The sequence below is a fragment of the Chelonia mydas genome, chromosome 5, assembly GCF_015237465.2.
Source record: "Chelonia mydas isolate rCheMyd1 chromosome 5, rCheMyd1.pri.v2, whole genome shotgun sequence".
In the NCBI taxonomy this organism is placed as follows: domain Eukaryota; kingdom Metazoa; phylum Chordata; order Testudines; family Cheloniidae; genus Chelonia; species Chelonia mydas.
This window is the reverse complement of record NC_051245.2, coordinates 88287595-88300095: the sequence shown is the minus strand read 5'-3', so window position 1 is coordinate 88300095 and position 12501 is coordinate 88287595. Positions and strand designations below refer to the sequence as shown.

The 12501-nt window shown below is 38.0% G+C and overlaps 1 protein-coding gene across 3 annotated transcripts in view; it reads right to left on the bottom strand.

Annotated features, from left to right (window-relative positions):
• TUT7 (terminal uridylyl transferase 7) overlaps positions 1-12501 on the bottom strand; it is a 45972-nt gene that overhangs the window by 7064 nt on the left and 26407 nt on the right. For all 3 annotated transcript variants that reach the window (XR_005225727.2, XM_037901749.2, XM_037901751.2), the window contains exons 16-26: positions 10795-10895; positions 10058-10115; positions 9335-9438; positions 6371-6460; positions 6180-6293; positions 5976-6053; positions 4184-4361; positions 3043-3090; positions 2863-2954; positions 1813-1928; positions 165-460 (exon numbers count right to left, since the gene is read on the bottom strand). Coding sequence is in view for 2 of the 3 variants with exons in the window: in XM_037901749.2 (XP_037757677.1) it covers positions 165-460; positions 1813-1928; positions 2863-2954; positions 3043-3090; positions 4184-4361; positions 5976-6053; positions 6180-6293; positions 6371-6460; positions 9335-9438; positions 10058-10115; positions 10795-10895 (1275 nt within the window). In the remaining variant the exon portion in view is untranslated. The remainder of the gene's footprint in view (positions 1-164; positions 461-1812; positions 1929-2862; positions 2955-3042; positions 3091-4183; positions 4362-5975; positions 6054-6179; positions 6294-6370; positions 6461-9334; positions 9439-10057; positions 10116-10794; positions 10896-12501) is intronic.

Below are 12501 nucleotides of genomic sequence, written 5' to 3'. Positions count from 1 at the left end.
GGAAATTAGACAATTGCATCTTGTCCCCTTGAAAAAGGAAGGTTCAGTACTATGTCGGTATATTTGATGAGATATTAATCCAGACCCATTTAGTCAATCTCGTTAAATACTCCAAAATGATAGGGTCTGTTTAAGATGTCTTAGAATGTATCTGGGTTTCATACCTGCAGCTCCTTTATACTGTGGGCACTCTTTTTTAATGTGGCCTTCTCTCCCACAGTTAAAACAACGTTTTTCTCTTAAGTCCCTGTCCTCCTGCCGCTTCCACTTCTCTGCTGACTGCCTGGAAGCCTTCTCTCTTCCTGTGTCCAGTGTTGCTCTCCCTAGTTTGTTTTTCTGAGGTGTACATAATATCGTTCCTTCCTTCATTGAGGTATCTTTTTCCTCTTTGCTGCTTTTCTCGTTGTTCTCGATGTACCTTTGGTTTTTAATATCTTCATGATCATGTCGTCGTCTCAACCTGCAGAAGCAAAACAGTGACATAAAAACAAATAGGCTTTGTCAGATGGAGAAAAGAAACTTTGTGTTAAATAGTATATTCTTAAAGAGGATTTATGTGACATGCAACAAAAATGAATAAACGTATCTCTCTTTTTCCTAAAAGTCTACGTGGTGGGAGAACCAACATAAAATATTTAGTAATATTCATTTATGTAGTTGAGGAAAAAACTTTCTGCTGAATTCTAATGGAAAATATGAGCAATATGTAGTAAAAAAGCACCATACAATCAACTATGGCGAAAAAGCAAGACATCTTTACAACCAAAGTGTCTAACTCTAGGAGTAATTTTCATGGATTTCTCACCTAGCTCTACAAACTTCTACCCGGTTACAAAACCCTGAATATAAAGTACTCAGTCCACATTAGATTGGTTTAAGTTTTCTCAAATCTGGACTGACAGCACTGTTATACAAATAAGAAATGTTGACTTTTAAACATGGTGATTTCATATTACATACTGTATATACACAGAGACGCATCTAAGGGAAAAAATTTATGACGTAAAGCTCAAAAACCCCCTCCACCATACAATCAACCATGGCTGCTGCAGTCCATCCACTTAAGAGAAAGGCTCTAAGCAAAATGCTAAAAAGAAATTTAATATAATTAAAACTGGAACCAATGGTGGTAGTTTCAAAAATGCTTGTGTTTCAGAGCCACTTAGAGGCTTTTGAAAATATACCCGATATTCTTTATTTGGGACTTCTGCTATGCTACATTTGCTTAAGCCAGGGTGCATGGGTTCTTAACCTAGATGTCTAAGCAATATCCATTTCACAATTCACTAATCAAATATAAAACAACAACATCATACAGAAAAGGATACTTCAGACAGTTTCTGCTTGCGTTCCTGATTTGCTCGCTGCCAAGGAAGTGTTTTGTTGCTGCTTTTTTAAAGCTTGTTGAAGGTCTTCAGGCCAAATGGTTCCCCCCAAAATAGGTTTGTTTCATGTCTGTAGCATGGCTAGGAATACGATTGAGTCACATTTTCCCTTCAAGGAAAGCGCTCTTAAGGAGGCAATCCCTTACTGCAAAAGCCCATGTTCTTGGAGTCAGTTGGTGAAGAACATTATCTGATCAACACTGGACTATTTTCTCCTCAGACATTTAAGCGGTTCTGCTCAAATTTTCTAACTACAAGGATGAACTCTGATTTCTGTTACTTTTACATTTCTATCAGTAATCCAAGCCCCTTAAACACTGGACCCTCCACTTGGTCAATTTTCAGTATCTCTTGAATCCAACATTTCAGAAATTTATACAAACCCCTTGTACTACCAAAACCACACAACCCTTAAAAATATACATACTTTCTCCTCATGGGACAGTCTTTCATGAAGTGTCCAATTTTACCACAAATTCTGCAGCATCTGTCATTTGGGGCCAGTTCTCCTTCTGTCAGGACTTCTGGGTCAAAGAAGTATTCCTAAAAGGAAAGAATGTAGTGTTGTGCACCTATTTTTTTTTCAAGATTTGGAAACCTAAACCAGCTATGACTAGTGCTAATGTAGACATGGCCTTTTTGTTGGTCAAGGGAGTGAAAAAAAACCACTGACAAAGCTACTGCTGCTCATTCGGGGTGGATTTATTTTGCTGGCAGAAGAGCTGTCTCCTGCCGGCAAAGAGCAGCTACACGGGAGACCTTTCAGTGGCGCAGCTGTAGCGGTACTAGTGTAAACACAGCCTAAGCGTGAGGCCGTATTAGCGCAAGCAGCTCCCCAAAAGAGTGAAGGTAGGTGTGCTTTGTATCACTCCATTGTGGTGCCTACTGTAGAATCAGGAAGGCCATTAACTGACCACAGCTCTACAAAGAACTCAGTTTAGCCTTCTTGACCTCCTTCGTGGCTATGAACATTATAGTCTGAATGAGAACAAAGTTACAGCCATGTTCCACTCTCTGTAATGGGACTGCAATTCAGAGCTGTATAACATGCTGACAGGTGAGGGCTTGTCCTAACTTGCTCTCTGACACACTGCTGCTTTGCTCTAGGACAGCCTGTTTAACACAACACATTTTAGACTAAGCTGTTTGGGGTAGACGACGATTTACTCTATGCTTGTACAATGGAGCCCCGACCTGGTTAATGTTAACAGGTGTTGCCACAATATAAGTGTTAAAAAAAACAAAACAACCCATCAACAACTTATAGACAGAAGCCGAAAGAACCACCACGATGGAAGTTACCACTGAAATTTGAAAGGAAACTCTTCATTTCCCATGCATAAATTACCAATAAGTTCTTAACAGTGTGCAATTGTTTTCATCTGAGTCATGTGTGAAGCTTCACAGTAGGTAAGGGATTTAGATACCAATGTAGAGGGTGAGTGGGTGTGTATTGCTATATTCTAAAGACACTTACCATTTTTGAGGGATATTCTTTAGGAAATCCTTTTATTGGGGTACCAAATACCCTTCTGCCATTGATAAAAGCCTTCATTATAAAATTTGTCACTAGGAAATAAAAGAAAAAAAATCAATTGTCTAAATAAATCAAGACCCTCAGCGGATTTGTGGAATGCTTGTGTACTGGGTAACTTACTTTTTCTTGATAAGCCAGCTCCAAGATTGTGGTTCAAATCAAAGGGATCTGTGTGAAGAAATCTGTAGGTATTACTAAAGTCCATATGAAAGCGAACTCTGAACCAAACTGATTAATATGAACACAAACAAGCTAATGTTGCTATTACTGATGCAGAATCAATACACTGAAATTGATTTCTCCATATCCTGAAAGAGGATATATTCAGAAGACAGAATCTCAGCAGCCCAGCTATGAACCAAATTGACCGAAATGTTGAAAAAGAGCAATTTTTGAAGGTGAGAGGAAACCCCTCCCACCCCCGCAACCTTTCTATCAAAGTTAGATGAGCTAGAAAAACAATGTCTGCATTGACAAGATTTCCCGCATATGGACCCTGATGCAACACAGCACTTAAATATTTGGTGAACTTCAACTAAATTTTATCTCTGAGGGATTATTCGTATGCATAAAAGCGAAGCATGGATTTTTTACGTACTTTGCTGGATTAGGGTTTCTGTCTTCTAACAAATAGGAACTGATTTAAAACATAATGCATTGCATCATTTCAACATTCTGCATAATGCTATAAGAAAGCTAACTGAAGAAGTGTTTAAGCCAGTCAAACTGATTTGAAACTAGACACTTAATCTTTTCCAAATAAGGGATAGGATAAGAACTAAGCGGAGCTGGAGTAGAAGCAAGCTAAAAATCATTTTCAGCTCATCTGTAAAACATACTAGCAAATGTCATTGTTAGTAACTAGCTTTTACATTCATCTCTGAGTCTGAAGAATCTCTGAATCTGAAGAATCAGGGAAAAGATTACACAGTGAGACAGACAGACTATGGACTGAATTCCAGTTTTCTGAACCATTCTGATAGTCAGCCCTCAAACAAACAAAATAAAATGTAAAATTCGCTTTTCAACTTTATTTCAGTTGAAAAATAAGGGCTAAATTCCAACCCTACTGAAGTCAATGGGGGGTTTTGTCCCTAACTTCTGAGAGCCAGGATTTCACTCAATGTACTTAGCCGGAGGAAATATCCTAATCCAGCAGGATGAAAAAGTGAAAAACAACATGCGAGAAGAGCAGATTTATTCAAATGGGTTTTAAAGCAATTCCATCCATCAATGAGCTCTGTATTAATTCCTACAATACCTTCAATAACAATATATTTGGAGGTCCACTGCTTCTTGAAAGTTGTAAGCAGATTTTTTCTTCTGATGCAGATAACATGTTCTTTGAAATCAAATTCTTCCGTGTAGAAGCGGAGAAGTCCCAGCCATAGCTCCCCAACAGATTCAGTGTTTGAACCATAGTCTGGCCAACAGGCTGGCTGGAAGTTAGAGAGAAAGATTTCTTCTTCTGAGGTTCAGCAATTCAGACAGATTAAGCAAATGCACATTCATCATTTCAGAGTGTTAGATTACACATAATTGTGGTTATACACAAGTGAGGTTTAAAGTTACTCTAAATCACTTTCCATCCTTTTATATAGTTTGAAGGTTAATACTCAAATTTTGCCGTTTAAATGGTCGGTGGGTATTTTTAGCGTGAAGAGTAGAAATGTGTTGTTTCTTTTTAAACAACTTGCTGTTTATTTTTTATAGCATGCAAAATTGATATGCATATTGTTAGTTTACTGTTAGTTTTTTGTTAGTTTATTGTTAGGCTGGGTGCCCCTTCAACACAAAGTTATTCCATTGAAGGGTTATGTCACCTATCATCAGGTGGGGAAGAAAGCAGCAGTATGGCACATCGGTGGTTATTCTTTAACAAACCTGATAGGATTACTGTTGAATGCAAAGCATTCAGGTTTTGCAAAAATATTTATTCACAGGTGCACTGGTCTCTTGTACTGTAGACAACCAACTATGTTATGGTAGCTTAACAGCACAAAATTGAGATTTTCACACATTTCCATTGTATGTCAAATAGTTTTAAGTGAATGGCTTTATCCCCTATACCGCCTTGGAAATCTCAGCTTTGAGTGTTTTAATAAACTCAGAGATTTATATTTTGGAAGGTCGATTGTATTTTATTAGGCTAAGCCAATAAATATAAATATGTACAGTTCTATACAAAAAGAAAAGGAGTACCTGTGGCACCTTAGAGACTAACAAATTTATTTGAGCATAAGCTTTCGTGAGCTACAGCCCACTTCATCGGATGCATTCAGTGGAAAATACAGTGGGGCGATTTATATACCTAGAGAACATGAAACAATGGGTGTTACCATACACACTGTAACGAGATTGATGGTAACACCCATTGTTTCATGTTCTCTAGGTATATAAACCTCCCCACTGAATTTTCCACTGAATGCATCTGATGAAGTGAGCTGTAGCTCACGAAAGCTTATGCTCAAATAAATTTGTTAGTCTCTAAGGTGCCACAAGTACTCCTTTTCTTTTTGCGAATACAGACTAACACGGCTGCTACTCTTGAGTTCTATACAAAAGTTTCCTGGCATGCCCTTTTACAAAGAAGATACTCTGCTTTCAAGTTTCATGCTTGGCTCTCTGTCTTGAGTAACATTACTCTTTTCTCCTCCGAACAAAGTATCATGTCCTAAGGCATGTGCTGTTATAACAGTATCTGGCTCCATTTAACAGCGGAAAAATATTTAGCAGATTCTTTTAAGAACATTTTCCGCATAGTTCTAAACATGTTTAGATTACTATAGCACGGTGCTGAAGTATCGCTTCACAATTCCAATTGTAAAGGCTGACACAGCTAGGTCCAATAATAGCTGACATTTTATATAACTAAATGAGAAGTTCTCATTTTCAGCCCGTATGTAAAACGGATTAGCAAAAGTCATTGTTAGTAACTACCTTTTACATTCATCTCCTGCATTTTTCAAATACATGCCTTACCAGAGGTTAGTTTCACTTTACAGAGTTATTGCACGATAATGCTGTATCAGAAAAGTGAATAGAAGACTCACCAACTCATCTATTTTGTCAAAGAAATAAACATTCCAACCATCAACTAAAATTTCAGGCTTCTTTGGCTCCTTGTAGATCTAAGAACAGAAAGTTAACTAGTTAGAGCATGGCTGTTCAGACTTGATGATTTTGATCCCTATTTTGGTCAAGAGTGCACCAAAAAATATCTAACTGGGACCAATTTATTTCTTGACATACGGTACCTCTTGGAGAACAGGAATGACTGGTGGGTTTCGCTGCTGAAGAAAATAAAGCACCATAAGAGTATATGCATAGGAGGACAGGCTACCTCTAGATGCATCTCCAATGTCACACATCTGGAAAGAGAAAAGCAAATTATAAAACTTTTTACTGGGGCTGTTATCACTTTCAGAGTGCCTGAAGTGTTACTCACCTTTGTAAAGACTTTCATTGTGTAACACAGATATTTCACTCTGGAATCAATGGCTGCATAAGAGGACAAGAGTCTTGTGTTATGCAGGGCCTGTAAATAAATAAGGAAGTCAAGTATGGGAAACGGCGTGAGGTGGAAAAAGTGGTAGTTAGCTAACGCCTCTGATCAGGGAGGCTTTGAAAATGACCTATTTCCTTGAGAGGAGCACAGACCTACAATGATTCACAACCACTTGCACTTGAAAAGCTTGCATATGTATGATGGCTGTCGATTAATCGCAGTTAACTCACACGATTAACTAAAAAAAATGAATTGCGATTAATCGCACTGTTAAACAATAGAATACCAATTGAAGTGTATTAAATATTTTCAGATATATTGATTTCTGTTCCAACACAGAATACAAAATGTACAGCGCTCACTTTAGATCATTAGTTTTGATTGAATTTGCACTGTAATTATGAGAAACAAAAGAACCAGTATTTTTCAATTCACCTCACACAAATACCCTAGTGCAATCTCCTTATGAAAAAAATACAAATGTCCATTTTTGTGTTACATAACTGCACTCAACAACAAAACAAGGTAAATCTTTAGAGCCTACAAGTCCACTCAGTCCTACTTCTTGTGCAGTCAATCGCTAAGACAAACAAGTTTGTTTACACTTACGGGATATACTCTGCCTGCTTCTTATTTGCAATGTCACTTGGAAGTGAGAACAGGCATTCACATGGCACTTTTATAGCTGGTGTTGCAAGGTATTTGTGTGTCAGATACGCTAAACATTCATATGCCCCTTCATGCTTTGGCCACCATTTCAGAGGACCTGTTTCTATGCCGATGACGCTCGTTAAAAAAATAATACAGTAATTAAATTTGTAAGTGAATTCCTTGGGGGGAGAATTGTATGTCTCCTGTTCTGTTTTACCCGCATTCTGCCTTATATTTCATGTTAGAGCAGTCTTGGATGATGACCCAGGACATGTTCGTTTTAAGAACACTTTCACAGCAGATTTGCCAAAAGGCAAAGAAGGTACCAATGCGCGATTTCTAAAAATAGCGACAGCACTCAACCCCAGGTTTAAGAATCTGAAATGCTGTCCAAAATCTGAGAGGGACGATGCATGGAGTATGCTTTCAGAAGTCTTAAGAGAGCAACCCTCAGATGCAGAAACTACAGAACCTGCACCACCAAAAAAGAAAATCAACCTTCTGCTGGTGGCATCTGACTCCGATGATGAAAATGAACATGCGTCTATCCGCTCTGCCTTGGACTGTTATCGAGCAGAACCCATCGTCAGCATGGACGCATGTCCTCAGGAATGGTGGTTGAAGCACGAGCATGAATCTTTAGCGCATCTGGCACGTAAATATCTTGACACGCCGGCTACAACCGTGCCATGCGAACATCTGTTCTCACTTTCAGGTGACGTTGTAAATAAGAAGCGGGCACCATTATCTCCTGCAAATTGTAACCAAACTTATTTGTCTGAGCAATTGGCTGAAGTAGGACTGAGTGGACTTGTAGGCTCTAAAGTTTTACATTGTTTTATTTTTGAATGCAGTTATTTTCTTGTATGTAATTCTACATTTGTAAGTTCAACTTTCATGATAAAGAGATTGAACTACAGTACTTGTGTTAGGTGAATTGAAAAATACTATTTCTTTTGTTTTTTACAGTGCAAATATTTGTAATCAAAAAGAAATAAAGTGAGCAGTGTACACTTTGTATTCTGTGTTGTAACTGAAATATATTTGAAAAAGTAGAAAACATCCAAAAATAGTTACATAAATGGTATTCTATTATTGTTTAACAGCACAATTAATGGTTTTAATCCCTTGACAGCCCTAATATGTATGAATATACATGTGTCTGTGTGTGTACAAATGTGTGAGCACATACACTTTCACCTATTTACAACTTCAACTGTTAAGTGCACTGAATTAAAAGGCAAACGCTGCAGCTGTTTGGAGCTCAGCAAAACCACTTACCTAGTTCTGCACATTAAAACCTGTTTTATTCAGACAGGAAGCGTTCATCAGGAGAGTGGGGTTACCACCTGCTCTGGTGGGAGGAGCTTATCAAGATTCCTAACTTTCATCTGCTCACAAACAATATGCAGAAGCATCCAAAAGGTAATATCTCAGAAGAGTGAAGCATCAAGCTACTACTGTATTTCTAAGGCATGTGGTAGAGCATAAATTCTGGGGCAGTTCCTAAACCCACAAACCTTTCATCCCAGAAATGCAGGCACTACCAACTGACACATACAGACGCGTAACCTGACGAACAGGCTTTCACCACACCTAGCATTTAAAATAATCTCCCTCGGCTGATACAGAGACTTACTGTCTCAATGAATTTGCTTTTGAAGTCTAGAGTCGCTGATTAAATAGGTTGTTTAAAACATTTGGCCAAGTACTTGGCACATAAATTTTGCTTCCATGGAGAAGGCGTGCTGGGTTTGGGACCATTCTCAAAGTCCTGCTAACTGTAGCACCTGGGGCTTTTCATAATCCAGATAATCTACGGTTAAAACCCTCCAAGTTAAAAAGGCTTGTGTGGCCAGATTTGAATCTGGTAAAAGGAAGATTGTTTCCAGCTAATGTTTTCCACCTTTCACCAGCTTAATTCTCCAGAGCATAGCGTGCAATGGAAAGCGACTTATTTTGTTAGAGATGAGACAGCCCTGATACCTTGACAGTCCCCACACTTAACACATGCAGCGATGGTCTTCTCGCTGCCCAGGATGTTACTCCTTTCCCTCCAAGTCCTACAAAAGGATCAATGCACCCCAAAACACTGGTGTTTGCTATTATTAAGCTAACTAAATTTACTACTAGCGTACAATTTTAGCAGAAAACAGCTGCTCTGCCTCCTTTCACTTCACCCAGAAAGAGTCGAATGGAGGATTGGAACCTAAAAATCCAACTGGAATAGGTGATTTATAATCGTGATCTTACCAGTGTATTATATAAACTGATGTCTACTTCAAGACTGCTTCTCACATGGAAGAACTTGACAATTGGCACTTTAGCAGTTGTTATTGGCAAGACATTTCTTAGACCTAGGAAGAAATATTAAGTTTGGCTTTCACTTTAATACAATGATTATTCATTATTCATAGCGTTTCTGGCATTAGTTTTCATTTAACATTAGCTGAAAACTAAACTGTTGTTTAAATAGCAAAATAGCATAAATACTTATCTGGTACAGAGTGAATGAAATCCTCATAAAAAGGCATTTACATGTGATTTTTACAGGAATATACTGTTACACTAAACTGTAATGTCTAGCGTGTGCCATCTTCAGCATTATTAATATTATTAATAATGTTATTTGTGAACAAACAAAAAATGGATATGTAAATACAAACCTATAACCACTGTCCAAAGGGTCAAACTTGTAACTTAGGACTTGTTTTCACGTATGTTATTAACACAGTATCAGAGTCTAATTTAGGCCTGGTTCTATAAACCTTAGAACGCTTCAATGGGCCCGGTCATGCAATGAAGGTCTACAAATGTTCACAATCTAAGTCCCCAATCCTGCTACCACTGAACTCTTCAGTGCATTAGTTATCTTAATGATATCTGTGTACTTATACCCCTGAACCTTCTGACTCCATAAATAGTGTACAAATTCATGTACACAGAACTATCCACTCTTATTCTCTAGGAAGGTACCTGAATGTTTCTTAAGCACTCTTGCTAATTCTTCAATGATTCTTATGCAATCAAGTCCCTGCAAAAGGAGAGAAAAAAAGATTTCAGTGCACTGATAACGTTTTGTGCCCATCGCAAAATTCTAGAAAAGCTATATGTAATCATTACTATTAGACCATGTCCTAGCCAAGCCATTTCAGTTCATGTGCCATTCATTGCCCGTCATTAGGCTTAAAGCCATATCATTAAAAAGACACCTAAATTGTACACGCAGCGGCATTCATACCAGACAGTTTCAAAATGTAGAGTATTTTCAAGTCAACACTAAAGGATACCCTAATGTTCTTAAAAGAGTTTATGCATGCATAAACATGCATTTAAAGCATTTGCTAATTTATATAACCAAAAAGACAGACTTGCTTCTTTCTCACCCCATCTTCGTTTTCTACCTTACCATGCATCAACACTGTGATGCTGAATCAATGTGCCTCATACATTTCCCTGTCAAACAATATTAACATTTCACTGAAGAATCTACGAATAAGCTCAACGGTAAAGGAAGAAAATCTTAAACCGGATTAGCCGACACAGCAGCAAGACACTAGCCAATTTACGTTTTTTGGTAGAAGTTCTATTTCCTTTTTCAGCGACTGCGCAAGTCCTTTTTGCAAAAGGATGTCACGAGACAGTGGTCACAGCAACAATAGCTCTATCTATAAAATACCAGTACAAGTTATACGAAAGAGCTCTAAGTCTACCTCAGAAGTTTCCAGTCCATCAATTGTCATACAGATATCAAGGTCACTTTGTTTGAAGCCAAAGCCATTTTTTGATGAGCCAAACAAGTTCAACCTGGTTCCTGTAAAGGACACGACACTATAACCACATCTGATACACCATCAGTTCAGTTTTAATAGCTAGGGTCTGATTTGGCCAATGTTGAACACCATTTTTCTGTAATAATGGACTTTACAAGGAATATTTATTAAATATAGGGCATATTTCTTCATTGTCTATGGACAATAACGCTGTACACTTACTGGTCTAATTCACTACCTTTTAAGAGTAATAAATTAAAAGGCATTTGTGTCAAAACAATGACTAAACCGTACAGCAAAATTTTCATCATTTTTGGCATTAAGAAAAAAAGGATTCACGAACAGGTGTTCTTTATAGCCAGAGTATGCACACAATTTTCATATTTCAATTTGATTTACAAGATGATAGTATCCCTGCAATATCCCATATATATATATATATAGTCTTCTTACTATACGTTCCATTCTATGCATCCGATGAAGTGGGCTGTAGCCCACAAAAGCTTGTGCTCAAATAAATTTGTTAGTCTCTAAGGTGCCACAAGTACTCCTGTACTTTTTGCGGATACAGACTAACACGGCTGCTACTCTGAAACCTATCCCTGCAATGTCTCTTTTCTGGCTTTTGTTAATTTTTTGAACAACTTTAGTAACCTGCAGGGGCTTACGGAGCAGGTGCAGTAGTGATGGATGATTTTCAGGCCCCTATGGCAGTCTGAATAATAATGGGGATTTGGACTGGAAAAGAGAGCCTGGAAGTAACTAAATCAGTGATTAGCACAGCCCTCCACCTGTACCCACCTCTGGTGACAAGCCACCAGTCTTAGGTATACAATGAAAATTAAGATTAAATATAAAATTTAGGATAGATATCAAAGTTAATATATTTACTGACTTTTCAGAGATTTCAAGGCCAGAAGAAAACACTGTGATAACTGAATGTGACTTCCTGTGTAACTATGATACTCACAGTGTTGGAGTCCTTCAGAAATAATGAATTTAACTTCATGTCACCCCTTTGAGGCAGGGAAGAATCCCCATTTTACAAATTGGAATGAAGACACAGAGATTAAGAAATTTACCCAGGATCAAATAGGAGTCTGACACACCCAGGAACAAATTAAGTGGCAAACTAACTAGATTAGCAGCACGAGGATTTGACTAAATCCTTGAGGATCTGGATAAGCGATACAAGAACTCTCTTTGCGTTACGACACGTCTTTACAGATGCAACAATCTTTGGCCAAAAATTCCACATGCAGCCTGCATACAAATTTGGCAAGACTATGAACTGAAGCCCAGGTGGTTACCGTATATATTTCCAGAAATAGGAACTATAGCTCCAGTCTACGGAGCTTTGCTGATAGCCAAGAGTTATGCCTCTGCTTTAGAATACTCCCAGAGTGATATACAGGCAGTACATTTTTCTTTCTACACTGAGAATAAGGGCAGAAAAATAAAGCTATTTCTTAGATGAACTGAAAAGGAAGGGGATACTTTTGGCCTGATCAAGATTCCAAGGTGGGGTGCCAGGGGTTTCAGAAAGTCTGTAGCGGTCTTACAAGAATACGACTGGAACAGCGAACTTTGACTCATGAATTTGAGATGAAAATGCTAGTTATAAAAGTTTTATTATAAAATTGTGAT